Source organism: Harmonia axyridis, chromosome 1, assembly GCF_914767665.1.
Source record: "Harmonia axyridis chromosome 1, icHarAxyr1.1, whole genome shotgun sequence".
In the NCBI taxonomy this organism is placed as follows: Eukaryota; Metazoa; Arthropoda; class Insecta; order Coleoptera; family Coccinellidae; genus Harmonia; species Harmonia axyridis.
This window is the reverse complement of record NC_059501.1, coordinates 42,082,568-42,106,274: the sequence shown is the minus strand read 5'-3', so window position 1 is coordinate 42,106,274 and position 23,707 is coordinate 42,082,568. Positions and strand designations below refer to the sequence as shown.

General features: G+C 33.6%; 1 protein-coding gene across 1 annotated transcript in view; it reads right to left on the bottom strand.

The window, feature by feature from the left end:
• LOC123688796 overlaps window positions 1-23,707 on the bottom strand; it is a 52,347-nt gene that overhangs the window by 4,813 nt on the left and 23,827 nt on the right. Inside the window, exons 5-11 of the mRNA XM_045627462.1 lie at window positions 22,786-22,914; window positions 21,834-21,977; window positions 14,888-15,016; window positions 8,369-8,468; window positions 8,063-8,268; window positions 6,087-6,326; window positions 5,827-6,016 (exon numbers count right to left, since the gene is read on the bottom strand). Of these exons, the coding sequence (XP_045483418.1) occupies window positions 5,827-6,016; window positions 6,087-6,326; window positions 8,063-8,268; window positions 8,369-8,468; window positions 14,888-15,016; window positions 21,834-21,977; window positions 22,786-22,914 (1,138 nt within the window). The remainder of the gene's footprint in view (window positions 1-5,826; window positions 6,017-6,086; window positions 6,327-8,062; window positions 8,269-8,368; window positions 8,469-14,887; window positions 15,017-21,833; window positions 21,978-22,785; window positions 22,915-23,707) is intronic.

Below are 23,707 nucleotides of genomic sequence, written 5' to 3'. Positions count from 1 at the left end.
TTCCACGGAATCCTGCCGATCCTAGGACCTGACCGTCGACTCCTAGGAATTTTCTCGCTGTCCTTGCAGTACCTAATAGGCTTTATCTAAACCTCGAGGTCCCTATATTTGAAAATTTTTCTACCTCTTTTTGACGCATGTTCTTGTTCTTTGGTATTGCTACCTCGATGAGTATTGCTGTCTTTTGATGTTTATCAACCAGTAATGTATCTGGTCTGTGAGGATTTGTTTTATCAGTTAAAACCGAACGATCCCAATTCAGTTTATACCGTTCGCTTTCCAGGATTGCATCCGGTCGCCACTTGGAGTATGGTACTTTTCCAGAATGAATTATCACTAATATGATTGCCAATTTTTGGTGGAGTATCTTCCCTTTATATTCATTTCCTGTAAACATTTGACATCCTCCGTAATATGTTGGATTATCTCATTCGTTGGACACCCATTTATCGGCATCGATCGTCAGTAATAGTTCGATCCTTCAAGTTATGGTTGTAGTAATTTCTCGTTGAGATCACTTGATCTTGGGTGGCTAAAAGGAAATCTTCCGTTTCTGGATACATCACATCTAATGTGAGCCAAAAGTTCGATGCTTCAATGTCGAAATGATCCGGGTTCACCTCGTTGGAATGTCGCCCACGTAGGGGCTCCCTTTTTTATTGCCGAGTGATTGTATGGAAATTGCTTCCTGTGCAGTTTTAAAGGATTCGTCTGCTTCACATGATGTTTTGTAGACCTCTGATGTACAGGCATCTCTAAAATATTCTCGAAGGCTTTCTATCTGATCATGATGTCCATCAGACCCCTGCCTTCTTTATTTCTCGACAACGTTGTTCTTTCAATGCTGCTTTTCGGATGGTGCTTGTTTGCTATTGCCTTCAGTGTTCTAATTTTCGATGTCTGTTTTGCTTCATTGAATTATACCGAAAGAGTTTGTCAGAATTGAACATGCATATGTATTTATGGCTCTCGTCGTGTTTTTGCTGTTGAAGTTTGTTTATGAAATTTTGTTGGTTCTCCTAATGAACTCAGTCGTTAAGTCTGGATTCATTCTTTGGTTGGTGATTAGTGGGTTTTGTTTCATTCCAAAGTATTTGTAAAGATTATTGCACTTCATCTTGAATTCTTCCTCGTATTACACTGAGAGTACGCTTGTCCAATCCGAATTCCATTCGTACATCTTTCTAAAAACTTTACATTAGTTTGACCATAATTTCTAGGTGGTTTTTATTGCTTGGTATCAGTTTTAAACCATCCATGTACAGCAAATGCTTGAGGGTGGTAGTATTACTATTGTCTCTAATGTTGAAACCCTTTTCAGTAGCGTTCAGTTGTTTAAAGGGTGGGATCAGTGCCAAGCAGAACCGTAAAGAGCTCAAGGAGTCTCCTTGGAAATATTCCCTTTTAATTGGGATCTTCTCAGTTGTTATATTTGCCGTGCAAAGTTCGATGTTTGTTTTCCAATTGCCCATTGAAAACTTCGATCTTGTATATTTCCAAAATGTTCGTCAGCTAGCTGAAAGTGAGTCGAAAAGTTTTTTTATAATCATAATATGTACTAAAAATGTTTCTATGTTTTTTGAAGGCTTGGTTGCATATGATCAGATCTAGTTATCAGCAGTTCCTTCGATCCTAGTGTGAATTCTTCGAACATAATTTCTGCTATATTGTCATTATATTATTTTCTCGCAATTTTTGTTGATATGATATGCTAAACATGATGTGATGAGGTTTGTATATCATATGTAGGCATTTTATTGGTCTGTATTTTGTTGGATCGTAAGGTATGAGGAAATACTATGTGATACCTGTTGTCAATAACCAAAGCATTTCTTCTTTATCTATACAGGGTGAGTCTTTGACTTGTACATATATTTTAACCCAAGATTCCTGAGGTCAAAAGAAACACTTTTTTCCTTTACCATTATTTCCGATTCGGCCCGGTTAAAAAGATACAGGCTGTTGAAAAAATGTGATTTTCGGCTATATCTCGTAAATGGTTGTATCGAAGGAAATGATTTTTGAAATATAGCTTTTTTTTGATGTGAAATTCAAAAAATTGGGTACTTTGTCTGAATGCAACTCTGTTCTGTTGTGGAAAAAAAACCACAGAAATGAATATTTACTATAATGTCATGTCTCAGATTTAAGAATACTAGCCAACTTAGTTTGAAAATGAAGTTATTTGAATAAGCTCACCTCAACTCCTCGATTTGATTACAAATTACTGAGCTTCGGCACAGCTCTGATAATAAGAAAATACTTCATTAAAATCAACATTCTTTTTGAAAGGTCCAGATTATTCATAAAGCCCATGTTTAAAAAATAATTCACAAAATAGTCCCATTATATTCATTATAATGACAACAATCAATATCCCACTAAAGACTGCTACTATCGAACAATACTGTATTCTTTTTCGGGTCATTCAAACTCACATCGAAACATACCACTAGGACTAGGTACATACTAGACAAATTTTCATGTGATTGAGATTGAATACTTTTATTCTTTTGCTATTCCATAAATTCATCCTAAGAGCATATTCATATGATTGACATATTTCCAAGAGGGCCATAATTGTTTTAATGCGAAAACAAATTAGGTGAGTTGAAAGAAACAGGATATTCTATTGTGGATATTTATATTGAATACTTCTCATTTATTTTTAAGGCCAAAATCAAGATGAATTAAGTACTAAAGTTGGCTATAATGTAGGTACACATTAAGAACAAATTTGATTACAAGTGGAGTCTAATATTTTCCATTGAATATTTTACATATTTCCAGTGTAAACTGTAAATAAAAATTTTAGGTTAGAACATAGATTATTCGAATCGAACTGCTGTGTTTATATTTGGCATCACTCGAAATTTGAAATTCAAACTTAAAACCACAGATTACTATAGTCTGTGTTAGAACTTTCACAGATGAATATTATTTATTTGAGATTTTAAGGTTAAATGGTAATTCTTGTACGAAATGAAATAAACAACGATATAATATAAATGAAATATAATGAATGAATGGATATGAATATCAGAGCTAATATAGGTGGTAGCGAGCTCAATTCGTTATAATTATCGAAAATGAAATAGAAAATCAAGAGAAGAATATTTAATCTTTAGCGTCAACGAAATTGGGATGACTCATTTATGTTATTATAAACACTACTTTGTTCAACAAATGGAATGTTAAACGTGAGTTTATGATGGTTTCTCTAATTTAGTAGCTTATTTCCAAGGTTCAAAAGGTATATCTTATGCTTGAGAAAAATTCAGTGTTCCGATTTTCAGGGGTGAATTAGCTCATTTTGAAAATTTAAAATGGCTATATCTTTTTAACAGGGCCGAATCGGAAAAATGGTAAATGAAAAAAGTGTTTCTTTTGACCTCAAGAACCTTCGGTTAAAATATATGTACAAGTCAAAGACCCACCCTGTATAATTCGGCGCTTGAAGGACTCCCTGATTTTACTGACGTTTGTTCGTTCAGCATTCTATAAAAAATTTTTTCGGAGTTTTCTAAAATCATATTGTTATGTTTTCGTTTATAGCTCTCGTTGGATCTCTTAAGTCGTTTAGAGTATACATTTGTTTTCATGTGTTTTTTGAGTATTTTCATTGTTGGGATGATAATTTGCTTGTTGCCTATGGTGATTAATAACTAAATCCATTATTTTGTGGAGTTTCTTCGACGGAGTACCTTTCGCAAATTGTGTTGGCCTTCCTTTATCTTGTCGGAAGCTATGTACTTTGGCGTCTAGCCTTATTTGCCAATTTGGTTTATTATGATGTTTTTTCTGTTCTGATTGCTGACTCAAAGGTTTCTGCTTCACGCCGAGCACTGGTGATATTGGAGAAAATGCACAGTTAATAATTAGATTCAATGATTCGAGGTTCTGGTCATTATCTCTTTTTTCGTTATGTACAGAATATAGGAGACTTTTTTCGATGTTCTCAGTCTAGAAAGTTTAGGTCATTTAGAGGATCAATAACCTCGAATTATATGACATATAGATTCATTTTAGCATATAATCGCCCAAATAGATCTCTTTGACCTTCTTCTCGGTTTTCAATAGATGCAGTTATTTGTATATTCAGCCGTACACATAAATATGTTTTTCGTTGAGAAAACCACGTTTTTAAAAACGAATTTATTTACAAGTAAATATGGAAATAACAACAGGATGAATCTAAGATTATTCTAAAGCTTGATTGATTACTAAAAACTGACTGACAGACTGACTGTAACATATTGTCTCCTATTTATAACATTAATTTTTTTATCTTAATTGACGCCACGCGTCGAACCACCTGCATTATGCTGGTGTAAGCAAACTGATATGTGAATCTAAATGAACAATACAATATTACGTCAATTGATCAGAACGGGATGGAATCCTGTAATTATATATATGTAAATGGATAAAGTTTTTTTTTTAACTAAGTACAAAAAAAAACACATAGGCAGTTGTTGTGATTTTTTCTTACTCAACTATGGAACTTAAAACAATGATTTCAAAAGAGTAAATATACAGGGTATCCCGAGAGTAACTTTTACCAGAGGTAGAGTAGGACTAGGTGGGTACGGTTTGGCATTCAAAAATTAACCAAACTGATCGGCGGAATGTTTTGAAACTTGGGATGTAATCAACACATACCGAAGTTGAAACATTAATTATTTCAATATTCGAGGACCGGATTAATTATTTCTCATTTGAAGTGTTCAGGTTGAAAATATCACTTTGTATTTCGAATTTAAAATCAAAATCAAAAAGAATATTGGTGAATTCAACTTCAATACGCAGTATCACTCAAATTTGTCACATCCAACATTCGTTTTTTATGACTTGGAATTAGTTCGAAAAATTTGATTCATTCGCATAAACAGGGGTGAGATATCTCGTTATTGGAAATGAAACGTAAAATTCTTCCTGAAGAATCATTTAGAAAGTCAGGAGCTTCAATGAACCCATTTAATATTGAATCAACAACAAAATCAAAAACATCGAAGTTCGGGTTTTATTCCTACTACAAAATCTTCCTTTCCTTATATTTACATTTCGAGTTTCAGCCTCTCTTTGAATCAGATTTTGGTTCGTAGGAAAGTTGGTCATCATTTTTCATGAATTCTTACTTTGATTCAAAAATGTTGATAATGTTTTTGTTTTAAACCATATTATGCCCATGTGAGCAATGAGATTTTCTCAAATCCACCTCCTAAGATATAATACAGTTTTATGCAAAATGTTTAAAAAAGTTGGAAAACACTGCACGCTGCGAACTGAAATTAATTCGCAGATATTCCGCAATTCGCATGCGTCCTATTCGTACCGGTATGCACTCCTTCATATCCCGCTGTTGATATCCATCCCGCAAAAGTTTCGTTCCAGCTCCCGCTCCCGTAGTCTGCGACTGCGTTGGTCTGTTTATACCTTCATACAGAATACCTTGCGTATCAAAAGGAATAAATTGCGTATGTATTCATAGCTTTGAAATAGAGATGGAAGTTTTTTCCTTATAAGAATAAATTGTTTGAAAATTTGTAGAATCATTCATATAATACGAGTAGATTGATATGAATTCTTATAATAAAAATGGTTAAATCAGATAAAAATGGAGCTTGCTTGCCTCTAGTGCACCTATTTCATTCAAAAATTAAAGTCGAATGAAATTTTTTTGATTCATTTTCTATTAATCAGTTTCAAACCCTTGCAAATTCACTAATTTCATTTTTATATCATTATCTTAAAAAAAAACCTAAATTCTTCACATTGAAGATATCAATTCAACATTAAACTTTAAAAACTACTCAATGACCTCACCTAGAAGGAATATCTCTCCTAAACATCGTTTTATTGTCATACTGAAAAAGGTAGGTATCATTTTTTTCATTTGTTGCCCATACTTTATCCACGTCACTATCACTCGGATGCGGATCTCTCATCCAACTACCGTATGTATCATCAGAAAGTCTATGAAATACTGGCTTTCCAACTGCATACAAGACACAATCTGTGAAAGAAATCCATTCGTGATTGCAGAATCCGAATATTTCATTATCTTTTTGAGAGTAACTCCTCACCTGTTTTTCTACTAGGATATCCCTTGTACTTTTCGGTACCAAACGGTCTTATTTCCCACTTACTAATCAAATCAATGAGAGAAACACCACTGCCATTGCACCTCATTTCTAGTTTACCACAATCGGGGCACTCGAATTGAGGTCCGCAGATATCTTCTAAACTAACCATATCTGGAGGAAGCATTCCATAAACCATCTCCTTATTTTCCGAAGGTCCTTGAGGATGTCTTGAATCTCCTTCTGTGAAATAAGAGTAATATGAATTTGTTATCCATCACTTTCTTCTTTGACTTTATGTGCACTTGCTGTTCTGAAGTTTTGGCTCAAATGAAGATGAGATTCCCAGAATAAGTTCAAGGTCGGAATATCTTGGTCAAGTCAGTGTCAGTGTCAAGTTCAATAATAGGCATAATACGTTCGACGGTTTCTGAGTTATCGATTTGAAATTTTGTTTACTTATAATTAAAAAAATACACTTTCATTCGGAGAAAAATTTGAATGTGAATAATTGGGTCGATCTTGGATATTTCCAAAAATTTTTTCAGCTAGTCATGAAAGAATTTTGATAGCTCTCTTATAATCAAAATGAGTCATTGAATGATTTCTGTGATTTTTGAAGGATTGGATGCATATTACGTAATCTTTTACTAGCTGTGTTTTTGATAGGGAAAAATGAAATAATTACTGCACAGGAGAAAGGACGCATCAAAGAATATAGGTACTAGTCTTTGGAACATTCTTTTTGCAGAGCAGTTATTTTTAGTTTCTTCTAGCAAAAGCAATACAAAATCTCTGTTTGGCACCGTTATACAGGGTGATCAATAAACACTTCCTTCCGAGTTGAATTTCATTAGTTCAATAACTGTTCAACTCATCTATCGAATATTTTCAAATTTCATCATCCTTTGCTATCGCCTTCCTTCAATATTTCTGAAATGGATTAAATCAGATCCGCACTAGGAAAATTTTAGACTTTTTCTATTTTTTGTGAACATTGGATAATCCTGTACTTCAATATCTTGATTTTTTTTCGTTTTAGTAACCACGAAGAATTACTTCAAAATAAAAATTCTAAATATCTGCTTGGCATCCTCATCCATAGTAATCAACATTAATTCATGAAAGAAATTTCGTAGTTCAAAAAATCTTCAATTTACTGCCGATTCCGTCAAAACTTGAATAATTCTCCTATGCCTACATTTCTAAGAGTTATCGACCCATCGAGCACTATTGACTCACCCTGTATATAAGATGAAGAATATCAAAAATACTGATATTTCAAAAAAGATGCGACCAAGACCAAATCTCGTGGTTTGGTTTATAATAATAATGATTACAAGCTCAATACAAAATATTATATTCATCGCGTCACTAGAAAGAAAAAAGCATTTAGCGGATAAAGCCAAAATTTTCAGTGAAATGGATCAGATTGGTTGAAATTTAGTTTAACGGTTGATGATTGTTTTCTGGAGATTCCTATCAGAACAGCTCATATAAAAAAAACTGAACGACAAAAATGAAATTAATATAAATCTCACATTCATGAATACAGTTATTATAACCTGATATGAGATAATAATTATAATTTTTAGATATCATATTATATAGAGATCAAATCTTCAAGTCGTTGCAGGTTTAATTATTATGTATATTTATTCATAGATTTCATACACAATATGTGTAAATCCTTTCAGAAGAATTGTAAAAATTCGGAGGGTTTTCAAGAAAAATAGGTTAATTTGTACCATTTCTACAAGGTAAACTTCGCTTCTGTTACGTGAATTACTGTAATTGGGTAATTTCACCTGTTGGAAAATAAAGGCTTATTATTATTCCAGGTACGTAATTTATGCCTACCCTACACACCAATTGAACGACGAACCTGCATTGAAATTTTCTTTTTACAAAAACTCCCATGAATTGATTCAATGAATTAGAACCTAACTTATCTATTGTTGGTGTTACAAAGCATTCACCTTTCCTACCGAACAGAGTAATTTCCCCTTTTGTAGCCTGTAGCTCATTTTTACTGACACATAAGTATATAAAATTGAAATCATAAGCAGTTGTTGTTGTGATATTCAATCTCATTATACTTCGGTAAGGCTCACGTTGTCCGATAAATTCTATGCGATACTTTTCGTTATTTTCCAAGAGTCTACCATCCGATCTCTCCCAATACCTGAAAAAAAAAATCAATCTTAATGAAACTCGATAATGAAAGTAAATTTCGAGACAACCAATGAAGAGTTCATCTTCTACATCAAGCGAATTCGTCTCACCTCAAGGGTTCTGGAAACGACTCCGTTTCGCACTCAAGAATAGCAGATGATCCATTCCTAGCAGCTACCATCTGGTTTTTGATTCTTATCAGCGGAGGAACTGAAAAAATAAATTCAGTACAATGCATTCTTCCACAAGTCTGTAGTACAGTACGCACATATTGTAATTGAATTTGAGTATTCCAATGGAAACTCCAGAACATCAGGATATCGCGTATCAAAATACACCCCCACTCAATAACATAATATTTAGTGTAGAAACCATCACGAAGATTTCCAGAAACAGCAATTCTGCTCCAAAGAGAGCCATTCGGTCAACTGAAGTGAATGTAGAAGATGTAATAGAAGCTGTCCTTGGCAATTTTTAGATTATTATTCGGCATGTAGCTGCTTATCTTCTTTTATTGCCAAATCTCATATGGCCATTCGTGAAAAAAGAAATGAAATGGATGCATTTCTTAGACAAAATTGACAAGCTTTATATGCTAGCGACAACAGTAAGAATTTTGTCGATAGTTACTTCAACAACATAATAAACAAAATAATAGATTTAGTTCGCTTGTCATGTGATCTGACAAGGCTTGTTTCACTGAGAACTGTATCAACAATCGTAATCAATATGCATGGCCAGAGCAAAATCTAGATGCCATTGGAACAAAACGATTTCAGCAACGTTTCAGTGTCAACGTTTGCGGTGGGATTTTTAACAATGATTTGATGCCATTACATGTGATCAATTTCAAAATCCCTCCGCAAACTGCAGATTTGTATAAAATTTTTTTGGACCACAACCATTTTAACTTCATTGATGGTCAACACTAATGAAAATGTGAGGTATCAGCACGATGGTGCACCAGCACATAGAAAGAGATGATTGTCTTATAAGTGAATATAAGGATAATAATGAATCTCAAACAGTCAGGCAGTTGCAGGTTTCCTTTCAAAAAGTTGGGAATTCTAACCATACCAGCAGTACCTATATATGCGTTTCAGAACACATATTGCGTGTTGTGTTCAAAAATCCATTATGAGTTTGCAACTTCTCTACCCACACAGACGATCCCTTTCCGGAAAAATGAAAACAATGCTCTGCAACTCACTAGTACTGTCGAATTTTACTTATTGTTCCGCTTGTTTAGACCAAGGAACAGTTAGAAAAGTTCAAAATATTCAAAACTCTTGTTTGAGGTTTATTTACGGCATAAGAAAGTTTACGGCATAAGAAAGGATAAGTCATAAATTGCCGGAAGCTGGATGGCTCAATATGGTGAACAGGTTTAAATTATCAGCTATAGTTCTTTATCATCGTATAGTCACCACAGCAACTCCTTCATACCTTCACAGGCAGATCAGATACAGATCTGATATTCACAATTTGAATATCAGAACTCGTGGACTTATATCAGCACCTCCTCATAGGCTTGCCCTCTTCGAAAGATCATTTACCTTTTGCAAATTGTACAATCAATTCATCCATCTGAAATCATTATCAGTAAATTCATTCAGAAAACGTGTCTGGGACATATTGTTCAGTGAACAGTGTGCACCTGTGAGATAAGTTTTTGGATCCTCTAAATTATTATTTCTTATTTTCACCATTGTTTTTTTTATTCTTATTTTTCTTCTTCAGAGTACTTGTATGTTTTTTTTTGACATAAAGCACAATAAGAATCAATTGCTATTTTCTTCTTCAGGGTTTGAGTGGAAGAACAGAGGGTTTACAATCACCCACTCCGCCCTGTGATTGAAAAAATATATTTTGTTTCGATAATATGTGAATCAAATATTTATTTTTATTGTCAATAAAGGCCTATTATTATTATTATATGTTCATAAAAATCTGGACCATTTTCCATCCAATGGCCTATATCATCTTTTCAATACTAGAGTACATAATTTATAATCTGAAAAATTCAGATACTAGGCAATTTCACAAAGTATTTTTTCAATTATATTCATTACCACCTCTCATTTGAGCATTTTTTGTTAAAATATCGTAGAAATAGACGATATCGGGTTTCGTCATCTGATGGTCTCAACACAACATATCTTCAGTAAAATGAAAATATTTCATCTGGCTCTTCACAGAGGAATTTGAAATATTTTTTTTTGGTGAAAGTTCTTGATTATTATGGTTTGTAAACGGGACGTGAGGAACAGTAGTCATCTCACCGTGACGACCATTTTAGAACTGCGAACGCTCAGTTATAATATCAGAAGAGCATAACAATATTCCATTCGTTTAGACACCGATTCACAAGACGTAGTTCGCGAAACACCACTCGAGCTGCACTCTCGTGATGTTTCGCGAAATATGTCGAGTGAAGATGATCGTATAATCGAAATATGTATATTGTCTATGCTCATTTTGGTATTCGTTACCATTATATAAAGAATAATTTCAATAACTATGAATAACCAAAGTCCTGAATTTTGATTATTCAATGTAATTTCACTGAGCTTGACTTTAATCTTTTTTTTGGCGAACGTCCAAGAATGTTGCTATAGAAATGATCACAATATGGCAGGAGGCGAAACACCAAAACGATTATACCACGTCGTCAAGGGTATATTCACTTATCAATACTCCGTAACTATGGGAAATTTACGAATTCTATTGGTTCATCAAAGCAAGAGATAACTCTTGATTTTTTTCAGCCACGATGTTGGTCTTCTACCTACGCTCCTTTTCCCCATTATTTTTCCTTGGATGATCAGATGAAGCAAGCCATATTTTTCTGGATGTCTCATAATGTGCCCGAAATATTCAAGTTTAAGGCTTTTTATGGTGTTGATCAGTTCAGTCCTTTCATTGAGTCGTCGTAGTACCTCTTCATTGGTCACTCTGTCTATCGAGCTTATTTTCAGAATCCTTCTATAGGCCCACATTTCAAAGGATTCTATTTTCTTTACTAGAGCATCTGTTAATGTCCACGATTCAACTCCGTACATGAGTACAGGGAAAACATAACATCTCAGCATTCTTATTCTCAGAGCGATATTAAGGTCGTGTGTGCAGAACGCTTTTTTCATATTCGTGAAAGTTGTTCGTGCTATACCTATTCGGCTCCTTATTTCTATACTCGGATCCCATTTGTCGTTGATAACACTTCCTAGGTACGTTAGTTTATTCACCCGTTCGAGTTGAACACCATTCACATAAATTCCTTTATTCTAACAGTTGTCGTTTTTATTTATTATCATATATTTGGTCTTGTTGGTGTTCAATGTTAGGCCGTATTTATTGCAATGAAAAGTTATCGTATTCATAAGGTTTTGTAAATGAGTCTCCGAACTTGCAAAAATCAGGGTATCGTCTGCATATCTGATGTTATTTATAATTTTTCCATTGATTAATATACCCTCGGTTTTATCTTTTAACGCTTCGTTGAATATTTGTTCTGCATATAAAATGAAGATCAATGGAGACAAAATAGCACCTTGTCTAACGCCTCTTCTGATTTCTACTTCCTTCGAAACTCGATCTCCCAAGAGTATGCTCGCAGTTTGGTACCAATACAGATTCGCTATTATTCTAACGTCCTTGTCGTCAATTTCTGCATTTTTCAACATTTGGAGCATCTTGTTATGTTGGACTTTATCAAACGCTTTTTCAAAGTCAATTGCACACATATACACGTCTTGATTCATGTCACGGCATCTTTGCACTAGTACCCGTGTGCTAAACAGGGCTTCCCGTGTTCCCAGTCCTTTCCTAAATCCAAATTGGGTATCTTGGATTTTATCATCGAGTTTCTTGTATAATCTTCCATGAATTATTCATAGGAGTATCTTCAGTGCGTGGCTCATTAGGCTTATTATACGGTAATCGCAACATTTCTTTGAGTTGTTCTTTTTGGGAATGGTGATGATGATCGAACGTAACCAATCGGAGGGTATCTTGCCTGTTTCATAAATTAAATTATATAATCTTGTGAGCGTATTGATAGTATGTTCACCCATGATCTTCAACGTTTCTATACAGATCTCGTCTGATCCTGCCGATTTTCTGTTCTTTGCTAAAGATATAGCTTTTTCCACTTCTTCGTATGTTATAGAAGGTCCGCTTTCTTCGTTCATTGCTTGTAGCTAGTCTCTGTCATCCTTAAACAGTTCGGACACATATTCTTGCCATCTTTCTAGCTGTTTCTCTACTTCCATTATTCTGTTGCCGTATTTATCTTCAAGGCCATTGGGAGGCCGTCTTTTCCCGTGACAACTTTTAATTTTCGATGCAGGTTGAACATATCATATCTCCTTTCAAATTCCTCTAATTCTTCGCATTCTTGTTTGTGCCACCCTGCTTTTGCTTCTCTGATCTTTCGTCTTATACTCTTATGAAGTTGTTCATACCTTATTGTGTTGACATTTTTATATCTTCCTCTGTCTTCCATCATTGCCAGTATTTCATCCGTCATCCAAGTTTGTCTAGCCGGTTTTTCTCTCGACATCAAGTGTTCTTTTTGGGAATTTAGTTTCTCTAATTCTGTGGTTATTCCGTTCATTCTTCCACATCTTGTAGAACAAAATCGTGCGAGAATGTATCAGAAACGCACAGTTTTCATGGTTATATTTTATTATTCTATGTTGGCACTCCGAACTTTCCGCTACGGCTTTATCTGTCAATTCATCAAATTGCCTTAAAGAAATCAGTTCTGCCAACCAACATTTTTCAATGCAAAAATCACTAAATTATATTTATGGAAATATTTCATTAATTTCAATGAAAATGCAATGAATTAGAGAAAATAATGTATAATACTCGTACAGAAGGCTCATTCTACCACTCGTTCATTCCAAAACTCGCCACTTCGTGGCTCGTTTTTGAATTTTGAACTCGTGGAAGAATATCAATGCCTTCTGCACTTGTATTATAAATAACTATTATATCTTTGCACCTGTTCCACAACATCTCAGGTTCTTCATCTCGCATGTCTCTAATTTTTTCATTCAGTTCGTTCTGGATTGTTTCTCGGCATAGTGCTTTGTTTACCTTATCATGGTCTATTTTTGCTCTTCCCGGTCTAATATTAACTTTTTTGAGCCTTACTTTTATTTTTCCGACTAATAGGTTGTGATCTGATGGTACGTCGGCCCTGGGATGAGTTTTTACTGATGTCATTGAGTTCCTAAAGCTCTTATTTATACAGATATAGTCTATTCGATTTCTAACTATTTTATCCTGGGTATGAGCAGAAGAAGTCCAGGAATACAATCTTCTCTCGGGTAAATCGAAGAATGTATTTGCAATGATAAGGTTATTCTCATTACAAAATCTTGCGAATCGGTCACCTCTATCGTTCCTGATACCTAGTCCGTACTCCCCAACGATTGGATCTTCGTTTCCTCTGCCGATTTTAGCGTTCATGTCGCCCATAATTACTGTCATTTGGTTGCTCTTCGTCAGTTTCAATAATTCCTCAATTTGGTGATAGAAATCATCATCATCATCATAGAGGACTCTTATCAAGAGGTTTCAATCGCCTGAGTGCCTTCGTTTGGGATATACAGCGTGATGTTCATCTTATGAGTGAAACTTCATAATTCAATAACTCTTTAATCGATCGAACGAATAATTTCAAATTTTGAAGTGTTGTAACCCTTTATTATCGCCTTCTTTCAATATTTCTGAAATCGAGTAAATCAAATCCGGACTAGTAAAATTTCACACTTTCGCTATTGTTGTGAATATTGGATCACACTGTAAGTAAACATAATGATTTTTTTCCGTTTTCGTAACCACAAAGAATTAATTCATAAGAAAAATTCTAAATCTCTGCTTGGCACACTCATACAGGGTGATAAACATTCCCTTATGAATGAAACACCCTGTTCAATCATGAAATACTATTCTGTTTTTTCTTCTCTGTAGGTTGAAATTTCTTTTTATTTTCGAGAATTCTTTTTGACGGAAATTTTTTGGAAAATCAAGTATATTGACAGAATGTGATCCAGCTGAGCAATATATCGCGAACATTGTAGGTTCCGTCATTTCTAAAATATTTTTCAGAATTATACACCACTACACGATATGCTGAATCATGAACCTATTACTAATCAGATGTAACCAGAAATTGTTGTTTCATAGTTCACATCTTAATTTACCATATTCCACAAAATATTGCTTACAAATTACATAAAGCATCCTGTATCTCACTTCCAAAACGGGGAATATGTTGTAGAGTAGCAACGATGTCATTTGCACGACTTAATATGCTTGTCTAGTTTTAGGTGTATAAGTATATTCTTTAATTACCGTTTTGGGGTTTTTCTTCAAGAGAGCCGAATCAATACCATCTCGTTCCAGGCACTGCTCAAATCTGTTTGATCAATTTATGAAATATCTCTAGATTTTAAGCACGTGTGTATTTCACTGCGATCCTTGAATCTCGTCACAATTAGGGAACGGTCAATAGATCTTCCCGTTTTTGTTGTATTTATTGATTTGATCGCTGAGCAATATATTTATTTTATCGTAGACACTATTTTTAAAAAATGAGGATAATGAATAACACTCACAATAGACTTCCACGTTGAATGTCTGGTTGGCAGCAGGTGGAATGCCGTTGTTAGCTATGCACATATATTGCCCCATGTGTTTCCTGTTCACCCTGGTTATGTTCAATGTCGGTCCTGATATTGCGATATCTAAGGAAAATGATAAATGATTATTTCACGAATTTCACAAAATACAGTCGATGTTACTTTTGTTCGAAATAAAATAAATATGGTATTCTCAGTTAAATCCTCGGTAATATCACACTTCGAAGAAATAATATGTTTAATTTTATTATGAAATGAAATGATAAAATTATTGAAAATTAGGTACTTATACGACGAAGGTGACATGTAGGTACTGATGTAGGTACATGTTAAAGTGTGAATAATAGTGCTAAGAGCTAATGACCATAGCAGTCGATGCGTTTAAGTGAAAGAAAAAAAAATAGTGCTAAGAGCACTAAGCAAGAATAGTGAGCACTTTGTAGAAGTAATTGAAAGTGAACATTTTAAATCGGAATAAATATTGTATTGTTCAACATATGTAGGATTTTTGACGGGTAAAGGACGAAGTACCGCAGAACTTTATTGAAGCGAACTGATTCGAAATAGGGAAATTTTATAAATGAAAAAAGGTTATTATATATCAAAGTTAACAGTCTGGAGAGAAATAACAAAATCAAAATGTATGGGCAAAACGAGGATAAAATAGAAAAATTTTAAATTATCCTTAATTCTAGATTTTGAACGTTTAAAGCTTTGATTTTCATTAGTGAAAGAGTGTTTGAAGATATCCGAATGAAAATAACAATTGAATTATAAAATGATTGATATTAGTTAACCTACGAATTATTTGAATAGCAAATAGCGGAAAATGCATGGAAAGGACAAATTCAAAGAATAATTACGTCATAATGTATGTAATGTATGAATTTTGTGCCAGAAATGGTCTCAAACAATGTCCGACTCAATGATAATGAATACGTAGGTAGGTAGGTACTCAAATTATATTCTGTCCATCTGACCATGAACATGATAATTGTAGAACGGAGAAGTATTATAACTTGAAATTTTCTGGGTAGCTTAATTAAAATAGTCAATTCCAACAAGGAGTTCCGCAAATATCCTTAATATTTTCTCCTAATAATTTTTAAACAGCCAATTCGATCGAAAGGAAATTTCCTCTTCAGCTGTAAAATAACAATTTCAAGATTTGTAATGAATTTAATGTTGATCCATTAACCAGAACCATAGAAAACTCAAACAGAATATCTTACAAATTTTACTCAATATTTCTTTGATCAAAAAACCGACATTATTATATATGAAAAAAATATAAGGGGGTTGAACGTGAATCATTTTTAATTGCCTTCAACCTCAGGTCAGGTCAGGGAAATTATAGATATTATCATAGTATAAGGAATTCCTTATACTATGAGGAGTTTATATAGGTGACCAGGCGTCCGCTGGCGTTTGTTCTGCCTACTCTTCGGACCAAAATACTTCGGAAAGCACCTGTGTATTGGTTTTGTGAGAGTGCTAATAAAGTTTGTTTTTATGTGTTTTTATAGTTATAGTTTTGTAGTTCATTTTTATAGTTGTTGAAAATTTTCAGTTTTTGATTTCTAGGATGTCTTTTTCTTGTTTAAGAAATGCTTATTTATTTGTACCCTCTAATTGGGAACTCTCCTGTTGGGTATAATAAAGGCTTTTTATTATTATATCCATACGTAGCATAATATTTTGATGGCTAACAGACAATTGTTTAATTCCGGAAAAAGTACCTCCCCGAGCGGTACTCGAACCGGAAAAAGTTACACAACACATGAATTTTTTCGTTTGCGACTCTTTCAATGTCGATGTCGAGAATACTCAATAATCTGTATACTGTCCCGAAAATATTGAAATTACATTTAAGGTTTTGAAGGGTTGCATGGAGTGAAGAAACCCACAAAATTTGAACAGATCGAATCGTACTGCTGATTACCAAGTTATAAAGATCAGAAATTAAGGCCATTTTTCATGGTTCACCCTGTATCTGCGAAACTAACAGTCTTCGGATACAAAACAAGCTTCTTTTCTGAATGACCTAGATGACCCACATATACCACTAGGCTATGATCATGTTACACCCTGTATACGATGTAATATATTTTTTAAATCAGTGAAAATTAAGTTTTCAAAAAATGACACATAAATCTAGTTTCCCATTAAAAAATATCCCTGGTTATAGCTTCGTAATTAGAGAGACGAGCACGCCACTGGATTTTACGGAAAAAGTTCCTGTTTAATGTTTTAAATTCAGAGCTCTATCATCATTATTAGCAGAGATATCATTGTTTTTCGATATCGCCATTTTTTTCAATTTTCGCTCATAACTCGAAACCAAAAGAAGGTGGCCAAAAGTTAATACTCATCAGTTTCTCAGACAAAGTTGTAGTGTTAAAACATCGGCATTTGCCTACCCTGTACAGTGTGTCCACCAGAAAAAAGCGTTGCTAACTTTAGACAATGAATATTTATTCCACTTTTAACTCAAACTTTCTAGTCACATGACAGAACAAACATAAAATTATCAATGTAAAAATTTTCGATAAATATACAAGTGCAGGAATCGAATCCGGGATCATTAGTTCCGAATTCTGAATTCAGAAAATAATAAAAGGACTGCTTTTGAAACTTATTACTCGAAAAACCTAAAATCAACCTGATATTACCTGAGCAAGCATTTCAGAACCTCTTCAATATATTTAGTTGTTTGAGAAGAATTCGAAGAATTGTTTCCTACGCTGGCAGGTTCTAGTGTTTAGCAATCTATTAACCAGAGAATTGGAACAATAATTCTTTCTGAAATTAACTCTTCATTGAAGACACAGTTCAAGCAAGGTCTGGCATTTTCAAATTAGTTCGAACTATTGACAACTGAAAATGTTTAACTGAACCTCTTAGAAAATTGACTTCATTTGTTAATACTCAATGCATTTTTGAGATAAAAGAATCGCTAGTCTCCTTAGAAATTTTGAGGATGAATGAATGTCTAGTCTACTTATCTTCTTCATGCGAAGGAAAACGTTTTACTCTCCTTCACAGTAAACACTGTTTCAGTGAGATCAGTGGCGACGCTAGGGGGGCCAGGGGGCCCGGGCCCCCCCTTAAAATTGACAAAAGCAATTATCGCGCAAAAAAAGAGCATTTGCCTGATTTTCGGCTTAAAACATCAAGAGTCCGGTTCCTGTAGATCAATATTCAGGAACTTTAAAATTTTTTCATTTCCTTGTATATACATATTGAACTGCTTATGCATGTGAGATCTAAACTGTATAAGTTGATGAAATGTTCTAACTTTCATCACTACTAGACTCAATATGATAGTATTTTATGCATACCATGACACAACACTAGTAAATATGAAACATCTCCCACTTTTGCCGGTATTCAGTTGTTCAATCATTTGCCTAGCGGATTGAAATATTTAGATAATAAAACATTTAAGGAGAAGATCAAGTTAATGTTAATTGAAAAATGTTTTATAGTACTGAGGAATTTTTCCCTGATTCTTTCAGTTAGTTGTTCATTTTCGTAATTTTCATTTTTTATATTGTATGAATTATTTCAATTTAAAGTTTTTAAAACGTGCTTTTTTACTTTTGTTGTAATTAATTGATATTATCAATTATTTAGTTGAATAATAATATGTTTTAAGGGATGAATAAAGATTGATTTAATTTGATTCATTTTGAAATATGATTTAGCACCGCCTTTGAAATTACATCACGGAAGAATCAGAGCCGTTTATCTTTGTTTATATGTTTGTTATGAATGCAGCTAAAGGAATTCTTAGTGTAACTTTGATTCTTAAATTCCTTTTAATGTGTTAGTTTTTTTCTCTAAATATATGGGTACAGACTGTCCCGTGAATAGAATACCAACGGAATGTCGGTGATAGAGGGAGTTATTACCAACATGGCTGATAAATTTTATTTTACTAGTGCCAATGATTTCAAAGATATAATTTTTTCAAATTATCATCCAATTTTCGTTACCCTCCATAGAAAATCAATTATATTTATGAAATGTTATTTACTTTTTGTCCACCAATACCAAGAAGAATTTGTGATCTATTAATGGATATTATCAACCTGATGGAAAAGAGATATTCATGTCTTGCATTGCCATTTAAATCGATAACGTTCGAACTCACTAAAATACAGGTCACTGCCTCTTTCTTGCACATCTCAATTTATTGATTCTTCAATTGAATGAAACGTCAACATATTTCAAAAAATCAACCCAATAAGAAATGGCACCAGTTTTCGAAAAGAGTAATCGATCGTTATATAGAGTAAACCTTAAATAATTAATAGGTAAGTAGCCAAATGGAGAATTACAGGCCTATAAGTTTGCTACCAGCTTTCTCAAAACTCTTTGAAATGGCTTTGACAAATCGTATAGAAAATTTTTTTGTTGTATGCGATATTTTCGTAAGTAATATCATAAGGGCATCTAATTTTTCCGAAAAGAATCGAAAAAACACGTTGCTAAGTAATATTTTGACAAGAAGCATGAGTGCTGGTGGCAACAAAAATCCGAGTCGAAGACGAGGATTTTTGCACCTGCACGAATGCTTTTTGTCAAAAAATATTACTTTGCAATGTGTTTTTTCGATTTTTTTCACAGGAAAAATTAGATGCCCGAATGGTATTTGACAAGACTATTTCCTGAGTAACAGATTATTCTGCATGTATAGGTATTAATTTGAAAACTGAAAAACAGATACTCAATTTTATTTCATCCGAAATACTACAAATTTAATTATTTATGGTACAATTAAAATATAAATTGCAATTTTGGTACACGGTAGGGGTATTGTTTGAAACTTTTGTTGATTCATTGAAGATGTGGGGTGTAGGTACATAATTAATGTAATCTGTTGAGGTTCTGAGGCGTCACTTCTAAGGGTGTTTATGATGTTGGAGTAGTGCTCATTATCCATTTGCAGATAAGGTTTAATTCTGGTGTCCTTGGAAATAATAATTACGTTTGTTTTCAAATGTATTGTAATTTTTGGTGACAACAACTGTCAAGTTTTGCCGCGGGTAAACGCGAATAAACTGCTGACAGGTCCTGCCAAACAGTTTTTCCACCTAGAAACCATTTGTAATTCAAAATTGCTCGTTTCTGATTGGTGCAAATTACGACGAGGGAAATAGTCAATGATAGTCAACATGGATACCTACAAGGAAGATCGGTTATGACTACTATTATGCAGTTCACAGAGATAATAACTCATGCATTTGAAAAGAACCAAATTTTATTAGGCATATTTCTGGACCTCACAAAGGCGTTCGATTGTCTCTGTCCAAGGTTCCTATTAATGAAACTCGAGTTATATGGGATAAGGGGAATTGCAGTGAAATGAATCGAGTCTTACTTATCTGATAGAAAACAAAGGATAAAAGTTTTCAAAAAGGGGGTAACATCAAAATCGGAAGTAAAAGATAATAGAGCAGGCGTGCCTCAAGGTAGTATTTTAGGTCCCATATTATTTATAATCTTAATGAACGACATGGTACACTTAAACATAAATGTAGCACAAACTGAATGTTCGCAATCATGCTCTAGATATATGACAAACTACGCAGATGACACAGGCTTAAGAGCAGGGTCCATATATCCAAATTTATTAGAGTTTGCAAACAATTATGTAGATAATATTCAGCCTTCTGCTGAATGAGGAAAAACTAGCACAATATTGTTCAGAACTAGTCAACAAAATATCTTAACACCTTCTACTATAAAATTGTGTAATCTGACAACTAAACCAGAAAAATCTACTTAATTTTTAGGAGTTTTAATAGACGAACACTGAAATGACTATGTCACTCATATAGGAAAAAAATCGAATTCAATAAGTTAAAACATCAAAGTGATAAGCAAATATGTTGATGCGAATATCTTGAGGATCTTCTTCTATGCTAATTTTGAAAGTGTCATGAGGTATGGTTTGATATTTTATGGTGCAAACTCGCGTGTTTGTGAAATTTTTATTGTTCAGAAAAGAGTCATTAGGAATATGTTCAAACTGAAATATAAAGAATCTTGTAGAAGTCATTTCAAGAAAAATAATATAATGACAGTAACTGCTTTATATATATATGACTGCTTGTCAAAATATATGAATATTTTCAAAAATATGAATAAGTTTGTACAGTGCTCCTCTAGACATGAATACAGTACTAGAAATGTAAACATATTATTTCCAGAACACAGATTAACAATCTATGAGAAACATCCATCCTATGATGCCATTAGATTTTTCCATTTATTACCTGATAATATGATAAGAATTAAGACTTTGAGTCTGTTTAAAAAAGAAATAAGAATAATAGGTACTCGTGAACTCTGAGCCATACTCTATAAGGGAATTGAAAAGTGGTATAAAATAATGTTTTTTTTTTTTCATTTTTTCTTGTAAGCTGTTCCGTTTAATGCTGTATGTATGATTGTATGCACAGATTTTTCCTTGGACTAAAAATCTATTATTATTTTCTTTATTCTTCAGCAACCAGTAATAGAATTAACTGAACTTCTCTGAGTTCTAGATTAGATCACGTTGGTAATTTTGAAATCTGAATATTTCCTTCGGTAATGAATTTTCGAAGAATTTATTCAAATTAACAGTGTTCTTTTCAAATATTATATGAACCTTTACTGAAGTCGGATCTCAATTATTTTCAATTTCGATCTCGATTGATTTTAAGTGATAAAATTAGTATATTTCGGTAGAAACGGATAAAACATTAAAAATCTATTTAATTCTTGTATACATTTTTCTGAACGTAGAAAATTTTCCCCGTTAAACACCCCAATTATCGAGCTAGCTCAAGTTTCGAACCAAAAAATCCGGATGATGGAAAACTTCTGGCAGGAAACTGTAATGAATTGAACACAAATCCTTTTTTATTACCTTGCCAGGAACCCCTGCTAATTGGCTTGTTGTCCATTCGAAGCCATGTGATATGTGGTCGGGGATGACCCGTCGCTGAACAATGAAGGCGTACATTTTCTTTCTCATGCACTACTATAGGATTCGTTGGGTTGAAACTAGACGCTGGAACAAAAAAATAGTGATGGAAATTGGGTGTAGGTTCAATTAAATTAAATATTAGGTAATATCAAATTAATATTCTAATCAATGTCAACATTTTATAGATATTACAACTAATCCGACGTCATACGTAATTGAATGTAATTTTTAAGATTCCCTTTTTTAATATTTCTCTAAATTATTCTATATAGCAATAAAATATCCTCTTCTATTGATTTTCTTGATTCAATCAATATGAATATTCGAAGAACATCCTTGACGACAAATTGCTCATAAAAATAATGATTATTATATTCACAAATAAACTAAAATTAACATTAGGTATTGCATGTACATCTTTCTTCAGAAATGAAAGCAAAATAGAAATTTCCTTGAAACAATCGTGAACTTGCAATTGGATATTAATATTAATTTTGAGCCAATTGAATTTTATCCTTTTCTATAGGACAAGAAACGCCTAAAAAACCAATTCACATACGCCCACAACCATCAAATTATCCAAATCGTTCAAATCATTACAATAATTTTACTCCAAATTATTTTAATAACCCACCAAATTTTACTAATCCAGCAACAAATTCTCAATTTAATAACAATTCTAGAAACCCACCAGGTTTCCCTCACTCAATAAATAAACCGATTCCAAACAATCAAAGATTCCCCACGAATCGCGAAGTTTTTGGAATCAAACCCGGTTCAAATATTCACAAAAATCAACCAAAACCCACGCCTATGTCAATTTCGATTATTGAGTCTTTCAATTGGAATGAATTTATGGATACCTATTTGATTGAGAAAAATTGAAACTCACTGCCTATAGAAGGAGGAATTAAGAGCTCTGTTGTGCCATTCACCTTAGTGTGCCAAGCCGATATACCAGGAGTACCTGGAAGACCATGATTGCCAGGTTTACCTGCCCTTCCTCTTGGACCAGTCAATCCTAAAGAAAATAAAAATGTATAGTTACTTCGTTATCAATCAGGCATCAATATTATCTTTTTCACCTAATCGATAAGCACGTATTCATCGCTTCATTATAAAATTATCTTTTGATCCAAATTTGTAATCCAAAATGATATTCATCGAATCGGTAAAACTCAAAACGCCGGTAAGGTTAGCTCCCGGCCGGCCAGCTCCACGGGAACCATTCATTCCACCACGGTCAAACACACTTTCGTCATGTGAATGTAATGAAATTAGGTTCATCTTATAGAGAAATGAAAGATCTAGCGAGTAGTAATTTTTCGTTTACATAGGCTACATCTAGGGATCAATTTCAGGATGGAATTGAAGAATTTCATGCCGGCCGAAGAGATTTTCGTGATTTTTATATTTTCCGAATGAGCGGCCAAAGATGATATTTAGTCCATCTTATGGAGAATTGAAAAAGCTATAAATATTGAAATTTTCGTTCACATTGGGTAACTCTAAGGGCCCTGCTCCACGACCTGAATTGTATGAAATCATGCTGGCCGGATAGTTTTTCGTGATTTTCATGTTTTTCGAATGAGCGGCCAAAGATGATATTTAGTCCATCTTATGGATAATTGAAAAAGCTATAAATATTGAAATTTTCGTTCACATTGGGTACCTCTGAAGGCCCAGCTCCACGACCTGAATTGTATGATATCGTGCCGGGCGGATAGTTTTTCGGGATTTTCATGTCTTTCGAATGAGCGGCCAAAGATGAAATTTAGTCCATGTTATGAAGTATTGAAAAAGCCATAAATATT